At 37.5% G+C, this 26,923-nt stretch overlaps 1 protein-coding gene across 1 annotated transcript in view; it reads left to right on the top strand.

Annotated features, from left to right (window-relative positions):
• The window catches only part of tex264a (testis expressed 264, ER-phagy receptor a), a 107,326-nt gene that overhangs the window by 7,077 nt on the left and 73,326 nt on the right, over positions 1-26,923 (top strand). Inside the window, exon 2 of the mRNA XM_024270513.1 lies at positions 18,751-18,972. Within this exon, the coding sequence (XP_024126281.1) occupies positions 18,751-18,972 (222 nt within the window). The remainder of the gene's footprint in view (positions 1-18,750; positions 18,973-26,923) is intronic.

Genomic DNA, 26,923 nt, shown 5'->3' with positions numbered 1-26,923 from the left:
AATTTCTAGGTCACCAGATTTTAGAATTGTATTCGGTCAGAACTAGAAAATAGTAGTGAAGGAAATCGGACATAACCTCTTTTTCCATAACTATCTGTTTGAGGGGCTAAATGTAGGCGAAGAATTTGAACTTGGTATTAAAACGTTCAGCACATTTAGGAGAATTGTGCTTGTACTTTTTTTATTCATAAATGTTAAGATTTTTTTTTTTTTAGATTTTACGCGATTTATGCGAGTTTACTGGCCTTATTAAAAATATTTTTTTTTCAAATCCTTTAAAAACTTTGTGCACTTCTGAAACGTGTGCAATATTGGTATAAAGTTATTCAGCATGTTCTGGACATCCATGCTTGTTAATTTGCTATTTGTAAATTTTTATGTTTTTTTATACATTTTACGCAATATATGCAAATTTACTGGCCTCGTTGAAAATAAATGGGAACTTTTCAAATCCTTTAAAAAATTTACACACTTAAAATGTATACAATATTGGTGTCCAAACATTCAGCGTGTTCAGGACATTCATATTTGTATTGTGATATTAAAATATTTATGCAATTTCAGATTTTGCGCATTTTTTGTGAATTTTTCAAGAATTTTTTTAATTTGTATGCACTTTCAGTAAATTATGCAAATTAGGTATCAAAACATTCAGAACATTCAACGTTCAAGCAATTAAAGAAAATTACCTTGATCTAAACAGCAGTAAATGATATCATGAAATTAGAATCTAAACGTGAACAGCAGGTTGTCTGCATGTCTGGCTGTTTGGAAAGACCCTCTGGAGGAGCATTTATTTACAAGTGTTGGCAGCAGTGAATGCTCACAGGTAATCGTCTGCTCCTTAAGGAATAAACCAATAAGCCAACAGTCAGAAATTAGTGTAATTTTACTGTCTCGGTTGAGCTAGCATGCTGACAAATTCCTAAAGCAAGATGATGATCCAGGTTTTCTCCTGCAGCTCCATGTAGACACGTAGCACTGAACCCTTTCCGTCTTATTCCTCTGAAATTCCGTTTGTCCCGGCGTCGGAAGCGAACGCTCTTCCTTGTGTGGCAGTGAGAGATGAGTTGTGGAGAGGCACATAAATTGGTAGGAGACTACCTCACCTTGAGAGGCTCCAGCTCATCAGTTGGAATTTCAGATCAGAGCATCCAGCATCGCTGCACCCTCGGTAAAATTTATTAGCATTTTACTGCTGCTTGTCTGTCTGGATAGCAGCAACATGAAAGGGAGGCTTTTGGTAAGAGCTTGCTGCTTTTAAAAGGTGTATATAAAATGAGAAATAAATGCACTGGTACTCTGAAATCTGGTCTCACGGGTCTTCAAGTCAATATTATGCAAGGCTGTGGGTATACCCGCTCTCCCTGCAGTAAAGCACCTTAATAATGCTTGAGGACATGCATGCTTTGAGTGGATTTTTTATTCATAAAAGTGTTTGGGTGGAGGTGGAAGCAAGCTGACATATTAGTCAGTGAAGCAAGAGCTGGATATACGTTTATGGTTTTTGTTGTGGCACTTTCATATTGATTTAGTCAACAGAGGGAGGGAGATGGTAGAAGAGAAGTGAAAGTTTAGGAGACAACCCCGTACAGAGGAGGAAAAACCCTCGAATAACTTGCTGCTCTGTGACATCTGGATCAAGGAGTTCCATACTGGGTCCAGCTGGCCAAAGCACTGGTTAAGAATGTCCTCAACTGTGTCAATGCCTCCAGCAGGCGGTTTATCTCCACTAGTAATTAGACATGCCGGAGCTCTCAGGATGCCGTGTGTAATTAGAGCTAAGTTTGAACCCTGAAGAGCAAAGGTTCACGGCTTTTGGCTTCTGACTTTAGGGACTTTCTGGACTCGTTTGTCAATACAGTCTCTAAAGTTTATGAAGTTTGAAGCTATGAAAATGCTGAAATTGAGCCCCTGATAAAATCAAAGTGTCTGATTTAGCCAGACATTTATTTTAGGTTTGGTGTAAAATAGAGCTGCCACAAACGATTATTTTCATAGTTGACTAATCACCGATTATTTTTTCCAATTAGTCGACTAATCGGGTCATGGGCAAACTGGATGTAAAGCAAACATCTTAACCATCATTATGCTAGTGTGAATGCTGTAAACTGAATTCGGCTTCTGAAGATGCTAGTGACGATAGCTGAAGATGCGGAAATTAATAGCTAAAAAAACTGAAGTTGATAGCTGAAATCACTGAAGATGATAGCTGAAAATGCTGAAGCTGATAGCCAGCTATAATATTAGTTAAGTGCTAAATTAGCCTAAACAGCTGAAAAAAACCCTAAGGTATCCAAAACAGCTAGCATGCAACTAAAATAAAAAAACAAAAAAAAACAAAAAATGAAAAAAATCCTAATTATCCAAAATAACTAGCATGTACCTGAAATGTAGTTTAACTCCAAAATAGCCTAAAAAACCTTAATAAATCCCAATTTAGTCCAATAAAAGTAGCAGAATGTCATAACTTTCAACTTTACTACACTCTGACTCCATACAATATAAAGTAATGATTAATTGATGATTAAATTAGTCGTCAACTATTTTAATAGTTGATTAGTTGTTGATTAGTCGACTAATTGTGGGAGCCCTAGTGTAAAATGTGACATAGAGGTTTTGGGAAGTTGTTCCCTTCTGAAACCTGCCCCCAGTGGTCTGATGAGGTACAGCAACATTTGGTAATCCTAAGTTTATGTTAGTTTTGGAAGTTAAGAGCTTTGCTCGTCACATGACTAAAGAGATAATTTGGTTTGTGTATTTTAGAGCCTCTATAAGTAAAACATTAAGGGTTTGACGAATCATTGATTTCTATTTTTATGACCCAATCAGATTGATCTGTGTGGGGCAAGTGTTTAATCAAATTGATCTATACCATTATAAAAATATTTCAAAATAAGATAAATAATTATATGATGCTGGGAGATACCACTTGGATTGAGACATGGTGGGGTTATTACCATTACGCAAAAAACAGCCAATAACGTCACTGAGGACAACGCACAAGTCATGCAGCAAAAAGGAATCAACCATCATGACAGTCCAATGTGTGGAAACACTTTTACTAAGTCGTATGACCTTACAGTGTGGTAGAATCTACAATAGATCAAAACATGATTGAGTGGGACCTTTATGACTTAGTCTGGACTCGTTGCCAGACTTCCCGTTCCTCCCCAACATTTCGAATCTCCCACTATTGTGTGGGTAAAGTCGGACCCTTAAATCGTACTTGTGCTTACGGGCTTGTTGGCAGATATTGGCTCAGACTGAAACTCCTTCAAAGTGATGTGCCTTCTCTCAGGCGCAGACTTGTTGTGAGTCATGCGTTCAAATGGTCAACGTAGTTAAAACACTGCACTTAGGAATAATAAAGCAGGATAAGCAGTGGGTGGTTGTCAGATGAAAAAAGTCGGGAATCTTAATGGGTGCATGGAGCCTCCGGCAGGCCAGAGCTTCACTCCTTTTTAAACCAAACCTGTGGAATTGTTGCTTATGAGATACGATTTGGAAGCAGCGTTTCTCAGGTCGGCAATCAGCTTTTATCAAAGAACTTGACTTATTTCTAAAGCACTTCTCATACAAACGTTGTGTCATTAAACATGTCATTTCATTCTGAGTAAGTTGCAGGAATAATCCTGGAAATCTGAAAAAGTGATGACACTTCCGTTTAGATCAAAGCAGGTTAAAAGTTGTTTTATTTTGTCTCTTTGAAGTTTTTTCATAATTATTTGCTTTGAAAAGATGACAAAGATCTTTGTTAAAGTTAAAATCATTTTGGTTTCATGGTGGATGCCTTTGCTGACACAGCTTTCTGTTTTACCCAGACTTGAGACTAGAACATGGACTAGAACATGTGACACCATGTAGTTAATTGATATTTAACCAAGAAAGTCTTACATTTTTCTTGTAGAAATCACAGAAATGTAGGCACTATACAAAGTTACACTTCAAAAAGAGGTAACATAAAAATGGAAAATAGGCGAACCAACCTTAGAGAAGAAAATTGTTTTTTCACTTAACAAGAAATCTTCTGATAAAATATTAAAATCGAGAAAGAAGGAGTTCCACATAAGCATTCAAAAAAGAAAAAAATATTCTAATAAAGCTAACTGTTGGATAGAATTACTTCAAATTAAATGCTATACATCCCAAAAAATGTGTATTTTTTGCTGGTTTTCATCAAATGTATGGTATTTTTTTTAGTTTTTATGGATCCAATTTAGCTCATTTTGATAAATAAAAAAAAGTGTAACTAGAAAAGTTGTATTACTTTCGATAAGAAAACAGTCAGGTATACCAAGCTGCACCCTGGTTGTAGTAGAGATCCCAGCTCATCAGCACCACAAGGTCAGCTGGCTCCAATCAGCTGCTGACACTTTGGAGGAATACAAGAGGAGAGACCTGCAGACAAGAAACAAAAGGAACACACAGGAGCCCAGAGTCATAACAAGGGAGGGATTATGTCACTCTTTCTACTTGTTTTAGAAGAAGTTTTATTTAATTCAATTAAATCTTATTTATTTTGCCCAATATCACAACAAAAGCCTCATTGGGCTTCATGTCGGTAGTTGTTAGGAAGCAGAAAGTCAGTCACAAAATATAAACAATAGCTGATTGCTAAGCCAAACAGACCAAATAAAACTGGTTATCCCCCCGTTAGACCCTACTTCCTGGTTGGGAAGAATTCCTAAAAAACTTGATTCAGGAAAAAAAGAAGAAACCTCAGGGATGCCCACATGAAGGAGAGATCCTCCCCCAGGACGGACAGGCAATGTACCTGGACTATTAAAGAAGAATAAGCTTATCTAAATCTACAACTACATGTTGGAAAAGAGTTCAGCCAGATAGGACTGGGAGACAGGTGGGGCGAGGTCCAGAGCCAAAACGAGCCAGAGGCAAGTTCCACGGCCAAGACGAGCCAGAGGCGAGGTCCACGGCCAAGACAAGCCAGAGGCGAGGTCCTTGGCCAAGACGAACCAGGAGCGAGGTCCACGACCGAGACGAACCAGAGGGGAGGTCCACAGCCAAGACGAACCAGGAGCGAGGTCCACGACCGAGACGAGCCAGAGGCGCGGTCCACGGCCAAGACGAACCAGGAGCGAGGTCCACGACCGAGACGAACCAGGGGGGAGGTCCATACCCAAGACGAACCAGGAGCGAGGTCCACGACCGAGACGAGCCAGAGGGGAGGTCCACAGCCAAGACGAACCAGGAGCGAGGTCCACGACTGAGACGAACCAGAGGCGTGGTCCACACCCAAGACGAACCAGGAGCGAGGTCCACGACCGAGACGAATCAGAGGGGAGGTCCACACCCAAGACGAACCAGGAGCGAGGTCCACGACCGAGACAAACCAGAGGGGAGGTCCACGGCCAAGACAAACCAGGAGCGAGGTCCACGGCCAAGACAAACCAGAGGGGAGGTCCACGGCCAAGACAAACCAGAGGGGAGGTCCACGGCCAAGACAAACCAGAGGCGAGGTCCACGGCCAAGACAAACCAGAGGGGAGGTCCACGGCCAAGACAAACCAGAGGCGAGGTCCACGACCATGACAAGCCAGAGGCGCAGTCAACAGCCAAGAACAAGAGCACAGACGATTCACCAGGAATCTGACAGCCCTTTGTTTACACTTTCCATTGCTAGCTTATATCCCCTCACAAGCCCAAGCTAGCAGAGAAAATGGCGAGAAATATCAGTTTTGAGCCGGATGGCAACTCAGACAAGAAAAATGAAGATGTACATGGATCTATTTGTCTGTAAGTGGATACTTCAGAATTGTAGTGGAGCAGGGAGCTTGTGACACACCCATGGCAGATGATGCGTAAGGAAGTTTAAGAGCCTTGTTTTACTTGGGCCACTTGAGGCCTCAGTGAGGCCGCTGAAAAAGCCTCTAGGTGACTCTGGATCAAGAGAGGTGAAGAGTAGAGAAGCTTCTCCTTGGACACAAACTGGTCAACCCTGGTTAGGTCACCCGGGTGAAGGTGTCTGAAGATTAAAGACCCGAAACAAGATTTTCCTGGAAGATATTTCCGGGTTTGATTATTTGCAAAAACATTTAATCCTTCAGCAGCTTTGCCTTAGCATGATGTAAATGGTTTCTTTAATGTGAGTTAAAGCTCTTAAGTTTTGTGAAAAAGTTTTTTTTTGTTGTCAGTTTTGTATCATGAATGTGGTGAATGCAGCCACAAAAGGTCACATTTCAAAGCTTTTGTGTGCTGGTTCCAAATCCTGGTAAATGCAGATGGTTATAGCAGGAAGAGCAGTCAACATAAAACCAAACCAGGTCATGAGAATCTAAAATAGAACCTTCAGACCAAATCGATTGTGCTGTTGACCTACAGGGTTCTGGTGTAAAATGGACCACTGGTGTTTAGAGAAGGAGAGGAGAAAGGCGAGAGAAAAGAAAAGGAAAGGCAGGATTGTGGGACTTGGAGAACAAACTTTGAATGTAGAAAATTAGATGGTAAAATTAGAGAATTGATCGACATGATGGAAAGACAAGTGAATCTCCTGTGTGTTTTAGAGACCAGATGGAAAGAGAGCAAATAAGGTCTTTGATTGGAAGAAGATTCAAGGTTTTTTATCAAGGTGTGGATGGAAAGAAGAACGGAGGAGATCCTGAAGGAGAAGTTTGATAGGAATGTTCTGGAGGGGAAGAGAGGGTCAGAAAGGATGATGAGTCTGAAGCTGGAAGCTAAAGATGGGATGTTGAATATGTAGAGGAGAGGGAGACACTCTGGAAGGAGATGGATGAGAAGATCCAGGGTATCTCTAAAAGAGAGAATTGGGATCAGAACAGACTGAAGAGAAATGTTGACGATGGAAACGGAGACGATGAAGACGAGACAGAGAAGTTTGGTGTTCAGAACAGGAATGGAGAAGGACAGATGTGATGGACTTTGCTTAAAGATCCAACATGCAGGTTGTGAAGATAATTTTCTAGAAAACAGGGAAGGAGCTAACAAGCTGATTTAATCTTATTTCAATGTTGTAATTTATTGAGAGAAGATATTGCAAAGTTTAGGCTGGAGAGAGTGTAGCCAGACAGCATAGAATGGTGTTGTGGGTCGTGCTGCCACAAACGATTATTTTATTAGTCGACTAATCACCGACTAGTTTTTCAGATTAGTTGACTAATCGGGTCACGGACAAACTGGATGTAAAGCACACATCTTAACCATCATTAGCTTTAAACTAACTTTAACCTGGATATATAGCATTACCTGCAATAATGCTAGTGTGAATCCTGTAAGCTGTATTTGGCCGCTGAAGATGCTAGTGCTGATAGTTGAAGATGGTGAAATTGATAGCTATAAACGCTGAAGCTAATAGCTGAAAATGCCGAGGCTGATAGCCAGCTAAAATATTAGTTAAATGCCAAATTAGTGTAAAAAGCTGAAAAAAGCTTAAGTTATCCAAAACATGCAGCTGAAAAATTAGCTAAATTTCAAAATAGCCTAAAAACAAAAAGCTTAAATTTGCCCAAGTAGTTAGCATGGAGCTGAAATATTAGCCAAACTCCAAAATAGCGTAAAAAACAAAAAGCCTAAATTAGCAAAAATAGCTAGCATGCAGCTGAAATATGAGCTAAATTCCAAAATAGCCTAAAGACAAAAAGCTTTAAATTTGCCAAAATAGTTGGTATGCACCTGAAATATTAGCTAAACTCCAAAATAGCCTAAAAACAAAAAGCCTAAAATAGCTAGCATGCAGCTGAAATATTAGCCAAACTCCAAAATACCCTAAAAAACCTTAATAAATGCTAAAATAGTCCAAAAAGCTAGCAGAATGGCATTACAACTTTCAACTTTACTACATTTTGACTTCATATAGTGTAAAGTAACGACTAATCGACTATTAAATTAGTTGTCGCCTATTTTAATAGCCGATTAGTCGACTAATCGTGGCAGCCCCAGTTGTGAGGATGACGGAAGGTAAAGAATATGAAGAGGACAAGGGCAGAGCAGAAGACCAAGTGGTGGAAATGGGAAAAAATGAGATTTCAGAGAGGCTTTTAGAGAGGAGTGGAAACAAGCTTTGGGAGATCAGGAGGTTCTTCCAGATGACTGGACAGCTGCAGCTGAAGTGGAGAGGAAGGTATCTGGTGTGTCATCTGGAAGGAGGAAAGCCGATAGAGACTTAGTGGTGAAATGAAGAAGTTCAGGAGTGTGTCAAGAGGAAAACTAAGTTAACTAAGAAAAATGTGTGACTCCGAAAAGACACGATCGCAGACAGGAGTGAAAGGAGAAGGAGGTGGTAAAGGCCAAACAAAGGTCTTATAAGGAGAGAACAGAGGTGGAAGGATCCAAGAGGACCTGGCTGCAGACAACAAGATGGCACCCAGACATCATTAACCAGGACTGGAAATTCACGCCCCCCCCATTTTGGTAATTTTTTTGTCGACAAAGACTAATTTAACCTTTTTTTTCAGTGATTCCTGATTTTCAATGGTGTCCATGGCAGACATGAAATCCTGTCCACATTTGTCACAGGAGGGATCACACATCAATGTAAGGCTAGGGTCATTTGGACCCGATAGGAAACCGCATGGGGAGAAGGGAGAATTGAGGAAACAACAAAGGAATAAAGTACCTTTTCATGAGATAAATAAAAGAAACAGATGGAGATGGATGGGAGATGTTAAGAGGAAGAACAGTGAGGATGTTAGTAAAAGGATGGAGCTACCAGGAAAGAGGCCTAAAGAATAGGACTGCCACGATTAATCGACTAATCGACGACTAATCGACTATTAAAATAGTCGACAACTGGTTTAATAGTCGATTAGTCGTTACTTTATATTATATGGAGTCAGAGTGTAGTAAAATTGAAAGTTATAATGGAATTCTGCTAGCTTTTTCGACTGTTTTTGAGTTTAGCTAATGTTTCAGCTACATTCTAGCTATTTTTTGCTAATTTAGGAGTTTTTTTAGGCTAATTTTAAGCTTAACTAATGTTTCTGCTACATGCTAGCTATTTTGGCTAATTCAGGCTTTTTTTTGTTTTTTAGGCTGATTTGGAGTTTAGCTAATATTACATATACATGCTAGCAGTTTTGGCTAAATTATGCCTTTTTGTTTTTTGGGGGGGTTATTTTTGATTTAGCTAGCATTTCAGATACATGCTAGCTATTTTGACTAACTTAGTCTTTTTATTTTTTAGGCTATTTTGGAGTTTAGCTAATATGTCATCTACATGCTAGCTGTTTTGACTAATTTAGGATTTTATTTTATTTTTTTAGGCTAATTTGGAGTTTAGCTAATATTTCATCTACATGCTAGCTATTTTGACTAACTTAGTCTTTTTTATTTTTTAGGCTATTTTGGAGTTTAGCTAATATTTCATCTACATGCTAGCAGTTTTGGCTAAATTATGCTTTTTTTTGTTTTTTGGGGGGTTATTTTTTATTTCAGCTAGCATTTCAGCTACATGCTAGCTGTTTTGGCTAACTTAGGCCTTTTTTTAGGCGATTTTGGCATTAAACTAATATTTCAGCTGACTATTAGCTTCAGTGATTTCAGCTATCAATTTCAGCATCTTTAGCTATTGTCACTAGCATCTTCAGCGGCCAAATTCAGCCTGAAGCATTCACACTAGCATTATTGCAGATAATGGTAGTGTGAATATATCTAGTTTTTAGTTAGTTTAAAGCTAATGATGGTTAAGATGTGTGCTTTACATCCACTTTATGCATTAGCCGATTTGTCGACTAACCTGAAAAAATAATCTGTGACAGTGCTACTGAAGAAGACCCAAGATTATTTTCATGGGGATAGAGGAGAAGATGAGGGCGACTCCTGAAGGGATCAGCCAGTTTTACTGAATTTGGTGATTGTTTCACAATTGTCCTCAGTGAAACATCAATGAAACTATTAAATGTTTTCGTTTCCAAAATGCAGCACATGCTACCTCCCTCGTTTGTTTTTGCTTCCACAACCTGCTGCTACATCATGAAAATGACCTAAAGGAAACATGGCCACTCTTTTTTAAGGTCAGGGGGAAAGAGATGCAGTTCCAGTGGCAGAAAGATGAGGAGAGTAAATCCTCATTACTTGTCTACTAATAAAGAATTACTTCTGTCAGCTGCATGGTTTTATTGCTGAAGAGCCCCCATCCATCAGGAAGCATCCTTATAGCCTCAAGCAAGGAATTGCTTTTAAAATTACTTCTTTCCCCACAAGTCCTTGGAGACTTTACTTGGGGGATCAGAAAGAGAAAGAAATGGTAGAGTTTGTGTGGAGAAGCCATCTCTGAGTTCATGAGTCACAGGTCAGCCAGTATGTGGACATTTTAAACCCATTTCCTGATTGATTTACAGAAAAAAAACAGTTGTACAGGAGTGCATTGTGGTGCATTAGCTTTTTATTTTTTAACCATCTTGTTTCTATTCGGCACCATCCCTCCTTTCCAGGCCAATTAAAAGCCACCTTCAGCCTTTCTTAGACTGTAAGAAAGTTTTTTTAAGCAGCTTAGCCAGTGTTGGCAGCACTCAGGAATTTCTTTCTGCTGTTTTGTTAGAACTTTAGATGTAAACAAAAACAAGTGTGGCAGAAGAGACCAGACAAGTCAAGTACACAGAGCATTGGTTCTCCCTTCCCTAATTGCCTGTAGTCTCTGGGTTGTGCTATCTGGAGGAAAGCAGAAATGAGATGCAGTTGGGGCGGCTGTTTGTACTTGCTATTGTGTGGGATGTGAATGATAGCTAGAGGCTTGAATGATATCATTAGTGAACCAGTGGTTCGGTTAACACACTCTTGTCTAGAAGCATGCGGAGTATGAGAGATGAGCAGATGCAGCAAAACTGTACAAGGATAGTTGTTTCTGAAATACTTGTTGTCTTAGCATAGATTCCTGAAGATTCTCAGTCATTCTGGTCATGTTGTTACAGGATTCAGGACGACCCGATTTTAGGGGGGATCTAGAAGCCGGATTCGGCCCCCTGGTCTTGACTTTGACCCAAGTGTTCAGGATCAACCCTAAAGTCCAGACCCCCATCTAAACCACAAATCACCAGTTAGAGCAGGGGGTCAAACTCATTTTGGATCAGGGGCCACAATCAACCCGTCTGATCTCAAGTGGGCCGGACCAGTAACAAAAAGCAAAGTATCTCATGGTCAGCTTGTTATCTGTAGCCCACATGTGTCAAAGTCAAGGCCCAGGGGCCAGATCCGGCCCTCTGTGTGATTCTATCCGGCCCTTCAGTTCATTTATTTTATTGTTATTAATGGCCTGATGTTCTCTTGCGCTTATTTCTAACTTTATAAGAAGTCAAGTTTTCTTTTTCTTTTCTTGGATCCATAAAAACAGGACTAATATGAGCGGATGTGGGATTTTTACATGCGTGTATTCACCATGTGGGCTGAGCCAGCACTACCTGGAGGTAAATGCTAATGTAATCACCCTGAAGTCTTCTGGATCTGATGTAACGGCCACTTTGACTGTCTGCGTGTAATCATGCCAACATTTCTTGAAAAGGGATGCAAGGTAACAGAAGTGTGGATGAGGGTCAATTTGAAAAATGAAATTGGGCCTTTTACATAAAATCTGGAAATATAAATCATATTTATTACATTTCTATATCTGTTCTATATCACACGATAGATTTGAAAATGTAATGAAATTTGATTAACCCTTTAACACCTGAGGCGCCGCCGGTGACGCTTAAGCACAAAATCTTTAACACACTGTAATTTTGTCAATGCGATCAACGTAATTCCAGAAGATTCTGAAGGAGAAAATAGGCTTACGCCACTTTCAATTTTAATTTTATTTTTAATTATATTAAATTTAATTTATTTTTTATTTTAATTTTGATTTCAAGTTTAATTCAAAATTTTATTTCAATTTTTATCTTAAATTTTATATTTTTTTATTCAATTTAATTTTAATTAAATTTATTTTATTCTAAATTAAATTTTTTAAATTTTATTTTAAATTTCAATTTAATTTAACGTAGTTTAATTTAATTTAATTTAATTTATTTTTTATTTAAATTCAAATTCGACTCCCGGCTGGGACCTTTCTGTGTGGAGTTTGCATGTTCTCCCTGTGCATGCGTGGGTTTTCACCGGGGACTCCGGCTTCCTCCCACCGTCCAAAAACATGCTTCGTAGGTTAATTGGTGACTCTAAATTGCCCCTAGGTGTAAATGTGAGAGTGAATGGGTGTGATTGAGGCCCTGCGACAGACCGGCGACCTGTCCAGGGTGAACCCCGCCTTCGCCCTTCAGTAGCCGGGATAGGCTCCGGCACCCCCGCGACTCCGAAAGGGACGAAGCGGTCTGGAAGATGAATGAATGATTTCAATTTCAATTTTAATTTTATTTTTAATTATATTTAATTTAATTTAATTTTAAATTTGATTTCAATTTTAATTCTATATTTTATTTCAATTTTTATTTTAAATTTTACATTTTTTAAATTTAATTTAATTTTAAATTTAAATTGTATTTTATTTTATTAAATTTATTTTATTCAGTTTAAATTTACTTTTTTAAATTTTATTTTAAAATTTAATTTAATTTATTTTTATTTTTTAATTTAAATTCAAATTTTGATTTCAATTTTAATTTTAATTTTACCCATTTTCTCCTTCAGAATCTACTGGAATTACATTGATCACATTAACAGTTAAAAAATGACAGTAAATCAAACACTGGAGCTGCGTTGTTAAAGGGTTGAATTATACAGATGACATTAAAATGTGTCATTTATTTAAGAAAAAGTCTTAATTTTTATGCTCTAAATCCAGTTTCCTAAAAATAAACAGTTATTCTTGCAGACTAAGTGTCACGGTTACGCATGACTTGCTTTATTTGGATGCATGATAAATGTGGACGTCGTCTGACTGTGACAGTAACTTCTTCTGGCATTGCTAACACAGCCATTGCAAATGTCTTTGCTTGCAGTGACTCATTACTGCACTGTAAACAGATCCAGTCTATCTGCTGCTGCAGAGAATAATTCCCCGTCAGACGCGGCTGATCTTTGTTCCTTAACTCGCTCTTCAAGATGGTGTCAGGTGACGGCAGAGATTAGCTCTCATTTAGACGGGACGCTGTCGCTCCTCATCACCGGCCGCACAATGTCAACCTGAAAAGCCAGCCGGGGTCGAGGCCTTTGTCAGATAGATCAGTCGACGGGCCGGAATAACTGCTCAGAAACTGCTGCAGGGACGGACGGACGGACGGAGGGAGGGAGGGAGCGGCGGGATCTGGAAGCCTGACGCTGCATTCAGAGGAGCCCCAAATGTGATAGATGAAATGGAAAAGAAGGGAACATTAAAATGTGATAATTATGCAAGAATGACAGGAACATGAAGATGAGTGTGCCTGGCTCCATCTGTGGCCCCTCGGTGCCAGCTCTCCACAGACAGCCCCTCCAAACACAAACAAGCGGCAGGTCACATGACGGGGCGCGTTTAAGAAATACTTTCTAAATGTTCCACTCTGAAGGTTTGAGGAAAAGAGGATTTTTTTTGGTAAAATTGTTAACTTTTTATGATCTGTCTTCTACAATAATCTACTAAAATAAACAATCTGAGGAGGTAAACAGATTTTTATTTACGAATATTGTTTTTGCATGACACTTTTTATTTCAATTTTTGTAATAATATTTTTTGGATGATGAACCCTGTGTTGGATGAGCATGAAATCATGCCTGAAGTTTGAGAGAAAAATGTCAACATGTGAGAAAAGTCAACATGAATTTGACCCAAATATCTTTAACTTTTCTAATAAAAATTGTATAGGTTTATATTTCAAATATATTTATTAATTCTGTTGTCAAGGCGTTGTTCTGTCAGAGCTTGTTTATTTTTCATATGTTTTTACTTTTATGGTTATTATGCACTTGTTACTAGTCAAAATATGTTTCTTCTGGTAAGTATAGGAAGTTTCTTTACAGATTAATTAATCAACCCCTTTTCTTTCCCATCTTAAAAGCCATTTACTTTTGCCTGACTACAGTTTAAAGTATGAATTTTATACTTAATTTGTTTTGCCTGGATAAAATGAAATTAAAATGAATTAAAAATGTAAATTAAAATTGAAATGTAAAAATTGAAGTTAAAATTAAAATTGAAATCAAAATGTAAATTTAAATTTAATTGAAATCCAAATTTAAATATAAAAATTAAAATTACATTTAAATTTAAATTTAAAATTCAATTAAAATTTAATTAAATTAAAACAAACATTCAAATTCAAATTAAAAAATTAAAATTTAAATCAAAATGTTAATTCATATGGAAATTAAAATTAAAAATAAAATTAAGATCAAAACTAAATAAGAAAATGAGAATTAAAAATGTAAAATAAGAATTCAAATTGCAAAATTTTTGTTAAATTAAAATAAACTTGTTTAATTCTTGAAAAGAGAGTCAAAAACCGTCTGTGTTTTGCCCCCTGCTGGTTGAATTGAGGTATTACAGTAGAATTTTGTGATTGGTCCAATCATGTAAGATTCAGAAGTCTGACGTCATAATCTGCAGCTCCAGTAATGATAACAGTCCTGCCCCCCAGCCCCGCCCCTCTGACTGGATTCTCACATTTCAGCTGTGGGCGGAGTCAGCCTCCAACTCCACTGTTTGGTTACCCTTTAAAGGAAAAAAAAGTTCAAATAGTCATTGTTTTTTACCTGTACTGTGTGCAATTCATTTTGTGTTATTAGAAATTATTGTTGCTTTTAGTGTAACAATAATATCACATAAAATTCAAAAACAGAATCCTTCCTAGCAATACTGTTGTCATTAAAGACATTTCTTTCCTCTGATTGACTTTTAGTTTAACCCCCAAACTGGTTTTACTCCTGGATACTGAAAATGAGCTTCATGCATCTAAAATGATAAGTCCGGATAGTGGTGGGCGGAAACAGAAAGCATACTTCCAAAAACGGTCCGTCAACAACAACAGCTCCCACTCTCCATCTGCGGCTGTCAGAACCCGTCTGCCACCAAATGGAAACTTCTCTGTCAGATCTTCTCCCAAGTGACGACTCGCTCAAGGTTCCCTCTCTGCTTTTCTCACATCTGCTCGCAGACATGCGGCGCACACCGAGACACGAAGTTGTCACAGAGGCCTTTAAGTGAATGAGCTCAGCCTTGTGTGTCGGCTTGTGTCTACTCTCTGTAAGTGTCATTTACGTAAGTCAGACAAACAAATTCCCTCAGTCCCAGGCGCCGTGTTCTGTAGCTGAACCCGTCATTTGGCCGAACTGAGGCCAGATCAACCCAGGATTAATGCTGCGTGAATTATTGTTTGTCATGATTCTTTCATGCTGCAGAAGCTGCAGGATGTAAATATGTGGCAAAATTAACTTTCTACCATCTACGTGTTTATCAAAATAATAGAGAAGAATTTGGAGATCATTTTTGCCACAGTTTGAACTGTCACCTCAGAGTTCGACTCAGATATTTTGTTTTCCTTCAGACTTTTATTGCTGGTGCCAGAAGAACCGTCCACATGTTTCACCAATTACACATCATCACCATCCCTTTATAATTAAACATATTTGTAGAATTTTGACACCAAAATATGTATTATAGATTCATTATGCTTATTTACTAATGTCACTTTGTCATTATTCAAACAGATACATGCCTTATATCTTCCATATTGTTATAGTTAGCAATAGTTAGCATAGCCGTTTAGCTTTTTTCCCTTTTGCTCTTTTTTATTATCTTTAACCGCCATCGCAGCAAAAAAAAAAAAAAAAAAAGGAAACCGTGCAAAAATAAAAAAATATATGCTAACAAAAAAGCAATCTCAGCGAAAATAAAAAGTAACTGTAAGCATGAAGTGATCGCAGAAAAAATAAAAAGTAATTCCGAACAAATAAAAGTGATGCAAACAAGAAAGCAACAACAGAAGTTGATTATCAGGATTGTTTTTTGGATAATGGAGTAAAATATTATCCAGTGTATGATGTGGATCACAGAACTGGATTATCCTCTCGTTGGTGGACTGTCTGTAAACTACGACCGAATTCCCTTTAGTGCAGGACGATATAGTGCCCTTGATTTTAAAAGCATTTCCGACACGATGCTCACTAATCGTCTTTATTTTTTCTAAACTCCGGGTATGACGCCACCGATTTGCAGAAGTGAAATTGAATAAAAACGAACATTTCACGACGTTTCTTGATGACTCCACTGTGTTCTGATGGTGAAAATGTGGATTTTGTATTCAAAAACTACATTTTTGTTTGAGATTGTTTGACTGCAATGCATTGTGGTCTATATTCGCTAATCTAGTGAGCATCGATGCACGCTAGTTTCTAGTGCATTCGATTTTGGAATTAGTAGGTTCGGACAGCACTCGAAAATGGCGAACACACTATATAGTGATTAGGGGAGAATTCGGACATAACCGATGTTTCTTAGCGTTAGCCGAAGCTAACAACAAACCAGCGTCCTCCGATTTACCTTCAAACTTGGAGCTACCTGCTCTAATCAAATATTTAAACGGTGACATTGAACACAAACATCTTCACTCACTTTCTCGATCGTTTTCCAATTCCTACTGCTCTTTTTCTAATAGCATAAACCAGTTCACTTCTAGTGTCTCCGTCGGCAAAAACGATCCCGATAACCGACTTCCGTTGTAGCTTTCTTGTTTGCATCGTTTTTTTTTTTTGTTCGTAGTTACTTATTTATTTTTGCTGCAATCACTTTTATATTTACGGTTACTTTTTGTTTTTGCTAAGATCACTTTTTTTGCATATATTAATGTTTTTATTTTTGCATTGTTTCTTTTTGTGTTTGCGATTACTTTTTTCTTTCTGTGATGGCGCTTCTCAGCCACCGTAGGAATGCATCACTTGTTTACAACAAAACAAAAAATCTAATAAGAGAAACACACAAAAACAAATTAAAATTACTGTAAAAAAAGTTATATCATTATTGTGATATTCAATAATCTATATCGTGATATACAATTTTATTCCATATCTCCCAGCATTAGCGAGCATTATTGAATCCAGATTCCAGCTCAGATGAGGAAAACAAAGATGTTCATGGATCTGTTTGTCTGCTCCTGATTCGCAACAATTTGAATAAAGAAATACTCAGAAACACAGTTTTAATTTGAATTTTCTTTAAATAGAAGTAAAAAAACACCAAAAACACAATTTTCATCAGAGAGGGTATTCCAGCTCAGATCCGCTGCCGAGTCGTCCTTCTGCAGGAAATCTGTTTTTGTTTTTTTGTGTTGAACAAAAAGTCTTGATCCAGAGGAGCAGGGCCTCAGGTGACTCTACAGCGTCCATCAGAGTCGAGTCTGTCTCTGATGGACGCTGGAATGTTCCGATGCAGAGCTCGCACCACAAAGGCGTCATTGTGGAAGGATTGGCATTTCCTCAGCTTCAACTCTGTGAGGTTCACAGCTGTGGCGCTTTGTTATTTGGTCAACCGTGACATGCAAAAGATGTAACTGGGTCTTTTTGAGACGCAATAAAGTCGAGTTTTCTAAAGACTTGTTGATTCTGCAGAACAATGAGATTGTTTTCTTCTCATTTGTTTTTTTGTTTGTGTTTGCTAAAGAAGTCTGATCTAATTTGACTTGTAATATACATTATAAGGAAAGCAGAGCTGCCACGATTAGTCGACTAATCGACAACTAATCGACTATAAAATAGTCGATTAGTCGACTAATTTAATAGTCGATTAGTCGTTACTTTATATAATATGGAGTCAGAGTGTAGTAAAGTTATGACATTCTGCTAGCTTTTTGGACTATTTTAGCATTTATTAAGATTTTTTAGGCTAATTTTTAGCTATTTCAGCTACATGCTAGCTGTTTTGGCTAATTTTGGACTTTTTCTGTTTTTTGAGGCTAATTTGAAGTTAAGCTAATATTTCAGCTGCATGCTAGCTGTTTTGGCTAATTTCGGCTTTTTTAGGCTATTTCGGAGTTTAGCTAATATTTCACCATATTTTAGCATGTTAGCTATTTCGGCTAATTTAGGCTTTTTGTAAACTATTTTGGAGTTTAGCTTGTATTTCAGCTACATTCTAGCTGTTTTGGCTAATTTCGGCTTTTTTAGGCTATTTCAGAGTTTAGCTAATATTTCAGCATATTTTAGCATGTTAGCTATTTCGGCTAATTTAGGCTTTTTGTAAACTATTTCAGAGTTTAGCTAATATTTCACCATATTTTAGCATGTTAGCTATTTCGGCTAATTTAGGCTTTTTGTAAACTATTTTGGAGTTTAGCTAGTATTTCAGCTACATGCTAGCTGTTTTGGCTAATTTTGGAATTTTTTGTTTTGTTTGGCTAATGTGGAGTTTAGCTAATATTTCAGCTGCATGCTAGCTGTTTTGGCTAATTTAGGCTTTTTTCAGTATCATTGAACTAGTATTTTAGCTGCATTTCAGCTTCAGCGTTTTCAGCTATTAGCTTCAGCAATTTCATCTATCAACTTCAGCATTTTTAGCTATTAATTTCAGCATCTTCATCTATCATCTCTAGCATCTTCGGCGGCCAAATTCATCTTACAGCATTCACACTAGCATTATCACAGTAATGCTATATATCTAGTTTGTAGTTCATTTAAAGCTAATGATGGTTAACATTTGTGTTCTACATTCACTTTTTCCCAGACTCAATTAGTAAACAAATTGGAAAAAATAATCTGTGATTAGTAGACTGTTAAAATGATCATTTGTGTCCGCCCTAAAAGAAAATATCTACACTGCAAATGTGATTTTAAGACTTGGCAATCCTCTCCTTACCTTCTACTTCTCTCTGTCTTCTAGAGACCACCAGAGAAATGTCGCTATGCGGTGGGCAGCGTCCTTTGCGAGGGTGACGAGAAGCCGGATGAGGAACTCGTGAAGCTCTATGAAAAGTTTGGCTTCACCGTGTTCTCGCTGCCGGAGGTGAAGCACGCCGTGACGACCAGCTTCCCCTGCACCACTCCTCTGTCCCACATCCTGGGCCCCCACAGGGTCTACTCCAGACTCGCCTCCTACATTGAGGTACGGACGCGATGACACAGAAATCTACCCAATGTGTGACAGCGCAAATATCTGCAGGAATCCTTTTTATTCCTCATTTCCTGTTAGTTTACTTTGATCCTTTCTTCAGCCAGATTTGGCAAACTTTACTTGATTACTTAATGTGATCATTGAGAAAACTTCTGGAACAGTGAGCAGACTTTATATGTTTGTTAGGGTTTTACTCTGGAAAAAATGACACTCTCAAAACAAGTTAAAAATATAGAACACAGGATGTTACAAGTGAAAAAAATCTGCCAATAGAACTATAAGTCTTGCAGGTTTTTCTTAAAGGGCCATACCATGAAAAAGACAACTTTTGGATCTTTTAAATGCATTATATTGTTCAATCCTCACTATAAAGAACCCCAAAGTGGTATTTTGATCGTTCATTTATTTCTGAGTACTTCTCGAAAAACCTGCAGCCCCTCCCATACCCACGAAAACGAGCAGGTCCTCACATGATGATGTCACAAGTTGAGAACCGCCCCCTCCAGGAAGAGTCTGCTCCGCCCCCAGGCTAACAACACTTTTTCTGAGAATGGCGCAAACAAACGATTATATTGGGAACACGGCTAGAGAGAGGGAGCAGACTACTTCCCGGTGGAGAAAGGGAGCAGACTACTTCCTGGCGGAGAAACGGAGCAGACTTTTTCCTGATGGAAGATAGTCAAAGGGAGCTATTTCTTGGTGGAAAAAGCAAGTAATGAATTGGTTGTACGTGGATTGACACTGTATGTACATATATATTTATTTTTTTAAAAAGTGATGTTTTTTTGTGGATGACACGTTCACGAGACCGCCTCTAGGATGACATCATGAAATGGGCATTACCCTCAAGGAGTTAAAGACGGAGCCTCAGAGATTGAGTCATTTTACTTCTGTGTATGAAAAGAGTTCACGGAAATAACTCATATTTCATAAATCATTTATTTAAGGTAATATACGATCATATATATGGATATAGTTTACTCTGAAAGACTAAAGAGAAGCATGGCATGGCCCCTTTAAAATAAGTTGTGATGTCCTGCCCTTTTATAACAAAATATAATCTTGGAATTAGTTATAAACACTCATATTTAGGCATATATTGTGGTATTTGGCTTAACCAGCAAGTTTTGCTCAAAAATAGCTTTATGGCTTAGAATTCTTTTATATCACTATATTGTTTTTTTTCCATAAATGCGATAACGATAAATATCACGATATAAACCAAAAAACTATATTTGTCAAATTCAAAGCCTCGGTGGCTCATCAAATGCAGTGAAAAGCATTATTTTCAAGTAACTAAGAATAAAAAAATCTGTTGCAATAGACTCATTCCTCCATTGAGAAAAAATTGTGTTGCGATATTGTTTGTTTTATCACCCAGTCCTAGTTTTTGCACAGAATCTAAAAAAACCCACCAGTATATCATCATACACAAGGACCGCGTTTCCTCCATGGAGTCTCATTTGTCGCCGTGGTTTCTACTCCTCTTTCTGGAGATCTTTGTCCTCTTCCCTGCATCCTGCTCGTCAGAATTCCCTCTCACGTGTGTTGTTTAATTCATCACTCGAGCAGATGAGCTCTTTAAAGTAGATTAAGAATAAATGAAGTCGGCGGAAATGAAGGGACGTGTGAATCCCGCGGCCTGTGCGCTGGGCTGCGTGTCCTCGGGACAGACCTGAAAAAGCTATTGACATTTACTGATGACATTTGCACACATGGATTCTTTTAGGGGCATCCCGGTGCATGTGTCATGCTCTGCACACATGCATGCACTCACACTCTGGTTTGTGGTATTTTTACAGAGGGTTTCTCATCGTAGCTTCTTAATTGATTAGATTATAATACATCATGAATATTAAACATATTTTTTATGAGTTAAAATGTTTAAAAGTAAGTTCCAGTTTATTTTATTTATTGCACGGAGCCCCGTTTAGTGATGTAAATGTTGCTGTTATGCCATTAAACTGCCGCTTTGGTCTGTTGAGTCATCTGTTGTTCTCTTCTGCTGAACACAGGTAGGTGGATGTTCTAAACTGTGTTGTTTATTGGCAGAAAAAAAACAAATTTAGAAAACCTGATTTTCAAAAACAGCTCATATGCCATCAACAATAGATCTCATTTAAAAGTTTTGCTGTTTTTAAAGTTCTTCTGGTCAACAAAATACCTCTTTTTTGCTGTTGAAAACTACATAACTTACTTTACACATTACTGCCTAACTATGTACCCACTGGGGGGTCTGAGTCTGGGTCTCCCTGTGCCGGTCCCCAGCCCGGATTAAAGTCAGGAAAATAAAATCTCTGCCTAACCAAATGTGTGGATCAGTGAATTCTGATTTACTGTTTTGACCTCAATACTTCATGGATTTAGATAAGGGTTCAATTTTGTTCTTTAGTTCTACTGTTTCTTGAGTTTGTGTCACCGTCAGCTCCTACATACATCGCCTCATATTTATATTTGGGCCAGGAATTAATTGCAAAAAATTAACTAACTAGAAAAGTTTTCCATAACCTGCAATAATGCTGGTGTGAAACGGTTAAACTGGGAAGACGGCTGGAGATGCTAAAGCTAAATTTGCTAAAAGATTCATTACAGAACTATGAAAGAGCGCTAAAGTTGACCTAAATTTCTGAAAAAAATGTTTTTAAGATTGATTAAAACTCCCTAATACCTGCCATTTTCCCAAAAATCTACAAAAACTGAAAGAAAAGAATGCTTAAAAATAGTATTGAAAACAGAATCTATCTGGAGAACCCCTTAAAATACAAATGTTTTCATCCCACCCGCCTAATGTCCAAATTAAATCACAAATACAACAGTTACAATTATTATTTGGTATTAATTGTTTGATAAAAACTGTGCGAACATTTAAATATTTAAAATAATAATTATTATTTGTAAAACGTGACACTCCCGTGCTCGCTTTTCCTAGTGGTTTTTGATCTCTTTGGCTTGCCATACACACACGTGTGCCGTACCGTGGCTTCTGATCCGTACGGACCACGGATTATCTGTGATCCGTTACTCCCCTAGTCCGCAGTATTACTCCAAGAAAACTAGAAAAGCAATCTTAACCAAAAGAAAACAAGAACACTAAAAAGTACAAAAACTGATTGAATGTATTTCTTTTTAAGTGACCATAGTAGTAGGATAATACCCGAGGAAGTGTTATGATTCACCCCGTGGAAGTTTAAAAAGAAGATCGTTGCTTCACGGGGTGTCATCGATTTACATAAATATATATTTACGCGTTGATTGTTTAAAATGAATCGCATGCCTTATAGCAAAAAACAACAATGGCAGCAAACTTGACTGAAATATTTCTGTCTTCAACCAATTTCTGATACTTTTGGTCTCTTTTTTTACTTTCACATAGTTTTTCCTAAATGTTTGTGTTGTTTTTACTATAATGCATACATAACTTACATCGGCGTTCAGGACAAACATATATAAACCAAACAAAAAAACCCTTGAAGACAGTTCTGTCCCCCAGATTACATACTCTTTATGCTGATAGGCTGTTACATAATCACTACCTTGTATCAGGATCCACTCATGTCAACATGCAGCTCGTTCAGCTGATTGCAGTAAAGAACAAATGTTTCTCTTTTAAACCTGTCCTCATTTAGACAGAACGTCCTGGGCTGTCAGTTGTGTCGTTGTGGCAGGTTAGTTCCGAGCCGCCCTCTGAACTGTAGACACGCTGATAACACAGTAACATCCAGTTTGAACCGCCGAGTGACGAGGGACTCTGCACGCCAGCTTCAGCTCGACTGATGAATAATGGAGTGTGGATGGAGAGGCTCGCTTTAGCTGTCGTGGGAACGTGCTACCAAATGTGCACATTTTCTGGTTAGATGTGTCGTTTAAAGACCCATTCCAATGAAAATGGGGCTTTGAACATGTAGGACATTTATACAGAAAATGAAGATTAAAACGGCATTTCTGAGTGTTTCTTTATTCAAATCGTTGTGAATCCGACGTAGGTCTTCCGCGATTAGTCGACTTATGTCTATTGAAAATAGTCAACGACTAATTTAACAGTCGATTAGTCCATCCATCTTCTTGTCCGCTGCTTCCCTTTCGGGGTCGCGGGGTGCCGGAGCCTATCCCGGCTACTGATGGGCGAAGGCGGGGTACACCCTGGACAGGTCGCCAGTCTGTCTCAGGGCCTCAATCACACATATTCACTCTCACATTCACACCTAGGGACAATTTAGAGTCACCAATGAACCTATGAAGCATGTTTTTGGATGGTGGGAGGAAGCCGGAGTCCCCGGTGAAAACCCACGCATGCACGGGGAGAACATGCAAACTCCACACAGAAAGGTCCCAGCCGGGATTCGAACCGGGGCCTTCTCGCTGTGAGGCGAGAGCGCTAACCACTGCGCCACCGTGCAGCCCCAGTCGATTAGTCGTTACTTTATATTATATGGAGTCAGAGTGACATAAAGTTGAAAGTTATAATAGCATTCTGCTAGTTTTTTGGACTATTTTTGCATTTATTAAAGTTTTTTAGGAGTTTAGCTAATATTTCAGCTACATGGTAGCTGTTTTGGCTAATTTAAGATTTTTTTTCAGGTTTTTTTTTTGTGCTAATTTTGAGTTTAACTAATATTTCAGCAAGTTAGCTATTTTGGCTAATTTGTGTTTTTTTTTTAGTTTTTTAGGTTGTTTTGGAGTTGGACTAATATTTGCACACCAGGTGTTTTGGCTAATTTAGTCATTTGTTTTTGTTTTTTTTTAGGCTATTTTGCAGTTTAGCTAATATTGCAGCTACATGCTAACTGTTTTGTCTAATTCAGGCTTTTTTTCTTTTTAGTTTTTTAGGTTGTTTTGGACTTTTACTAATATTTACACGCTAGCAGTTTTGGCTAATTTAGTCATTTTTCAGTTTTTAGGCTATTTTGAAGTTTTGCAATTTTTAAGCTACATGCTAGCTGTTTTGGCTAACCTAAACTGTTCACTTCAGCGTTTTTAGCTATCAATTTCAGCATCTTTAGCCATCAGCACTAGCATCTTCATCTTACAGCATTCACTCTAGAATTATCACAGGTGATTCTATATATTTATTTTTAGCTAGTTTAAAGCTAATGATGGTTAAGATGTGTGTTTTAAATCCAGTTTGCGCATGACCTGATTATTCGACTAATTGGAAAAAATAATCGCTGATTAGTCGACTATTAAAATAATTGTTTGTGGCAGCATAAATCAGGAGCAGATGAAAAAATGCTGTTTAAAAAATAACTTATTTGTGACGTAGAAAATACTCTTCCTGCTTCACTGCAGACAGATAGATCCGTGAACGTCTTCATTTTCCTGGTCTGAGCTGAAATCTGGATCAAAACTCTACGACTGAAAAGCTCCAATATTGCTCGCCACTTTTGTTGCACTGCTAATGTTAGCTTGCGGATGTCAGGGGACTGTTGCTGTAGCTGGGACACCAACAGTCCCAGCTACAGCAACAGGTGAATTTCTTCTTTTTTTATTTTTTAATTATAACATGGAACATTACAGTTAAGCATGACACAAACATTAGGGATTTGTGTCTTCTTTACATTTGGAATGAAATCTAAAGCTGAGGTTCTTAAAAATCAAAATGTAAATATACGCATATCTGAAAGTCAATCCAAGTTTCAAACAAAATCCCCTCTGACAGGTTTTATAGACTCAATCCAGCTGTTCCATCTTTCATGAAAGACCTCTTGTTGCAGTCTTACACAGAAAGTGATCGTCTTCATTTTATAAATGTCATAAACAATATTTATTCAGTCATTCAGCTCGGGCCTTTTAAGATTCAACCACTTTTTTGTGATTTGAAACAAATATTTCTTCTTTTGTGTAACAAAGGTGAATTTTCTAATGAACTCTTACCGCTCTGCAGAAGCTATGTCCTAGAAAACCACACAGACTTTTTACATTTTGTCCAAAAACTGCATCATCATGAACAAAAGTTCATAGGGAACAACATGTATCCGTCACAAACATGATAAATATATCTAAGGAAGTTTTTCTGTTCCATCAGATTCTGAATTTTTTAAACCTTAGAGTTTTCATTTAGATTTTTTTTTTAACCCTTAATTATCGAAGGAAAAACTTGCTTTTTTTGTCTCACTAGAACAACTAGTCGATCTAAAAGCACATCGATAGCCAATGTGGTCTTTTGAGGAATTACAATGTTTGAATCATTCTGATTTCGTCAAATTCCAAATGGTAGTTTGGGGTTTGGGTGTAAACCAACATGATCATACATTTCATGTATCTTATTTTTTCATCTTGTTTTGTTTGTGTTTTCTCTTCATGTTCAGCTTTTTCCGTGTGGATTTATCACAGCATCTCTGGTGCATATTTCCTAAAAGTGTATTTTGAGGAATGTTTATTTGTAGTTGGAAGTCTGTCATATTGATTATGTTTCCTGTCGTGATCAATGAAAGCAGTGATCAAACAGCTTTAACCAGAAAGTACACTCCGTCTGAGGAGGAAAAACAGTGAATGCAAGGATGAAAGAATGAAGCTGATCCTCTGCATTAAAGGATTCGGGAAATCCCTGTTTAATAAACGTGATATCAGAGGAATAAAAGCTAGAAATGATTGTAATGGTATTTTTGGGACTGGCTCAGACAAAAACTGGAAGACAGGGCTGTGCATAAACAAGATGAGAAGCTGATAGATTAGATTTATTGAGAAAAAGGTTTATCTGCGTTTAGCTCTAAGCGTTATAAAGCATTTCTTCCCCTTTTAGTTCCCTCTAAAGCGTCCTGTCACAGTCTCAATAACCGTGCAGCACATCAGCTTTTTACCATCTTTGGGATTATATTGCATCTTATATGTTTTATACACTTGGAAATATTACAGACATTTTGTCTTTTTAATAAATATTTAGATTTTTTATGACACAATTTCTTCTTGAGAATGTTCTTTTTTTCTCTTAAATGATCAAATGCAATAAGGATGATTCTTTTCAAGCGACTCCAGCTGTGCTGCACTGGATTCTAGTTTTCCTGGTTATGATACCAGATCCCAGTTGAGATTTTTTAAATGTAAAAATAAATTCCAGCTGAATTTACTGTTAAACTTTGTTGTCTTTGTGTTAAAACGATTTTAAAAACTGGGGGAAAAATAAAAAGTGAACTTTATATATGGCATTAACTGCAATAATTCTAGTGTGAATGCTGTAAGCTGAATGTGGCCGTTAAAGATCAAAATGCTAGAGCTTATAGTTTACAATGCTGAAACTGATAACTAGCTAAAATACTAGCTAAACTCTAAATTAGCCAAAAATAAAATTTTGGAAAAATATCTAAATCAGCCAAAAACACCTAGCATAATGCTAAAATATTAGCTAGACTCCAAATTATCCTAAAAAACTGGAAGAATGTGTAAATTACCCAAAACAGCTAGCATTGTGCTAAAATTTTAGCTAAACTCCAAATTATACAAAAAATGTCTAATTTGGCAAACAAAAAAGAAAAAACTAGCATAATGCTGAAATATTAGCTAAGCTCCAAATTAGCCTAAAAACTGGGAAACTGTCTAATTTTCCCAGAACAATTATAATCCTAAAATATTAGCTAAACTCCAAATTATCCTAGAAAAATGGAAAAAATGTCTAATTTTACCAAAACAGCTAGCTTTATGGCAAAATAAAAAAATCAAAATTAGCCTAAGAAACTGGAAAAATTTCTAATTTTGCCCCAATTACTAGGATAATGCTAAAATATTAGCTAAACTCCAAATTAGCATAAAAACTGTAAAAATATGTAAATTACCCAAAACAGCTAGCATCTTGCTAAAATTTTAGCTAAACTCCAAATTTTACAAAAAAAATATATATATATATTTTGCAAAAAAAAAGAAAAAAACTAGATTTGCAATTCCTGAAGAAATTGCGTCTGATTGCTGAAAGCAATAGCGCTTTGAAGCATTTTACAGCCGCAGGTGTGAA

Source organism: Oryzias melastigma, linkage group LG5, assembly GCF_002922805.2.
Source record: "Oryzias melastigma strain HK-1 linkage group LG5, ASM292280v2, whole genome shotgun sequence".
Lineage (NCBI taxonomy): Eukaryota > Metazoa > Chordata > Actinopteri > Beloniformes > Adrianichthyidae > Oryzias > Oryzias melastigma.
The sequence above is the reverse complement of the archived record's forward strand: the minus strand, read 5'-3'. Positions and strand labels throughout refer to the sequence as shown.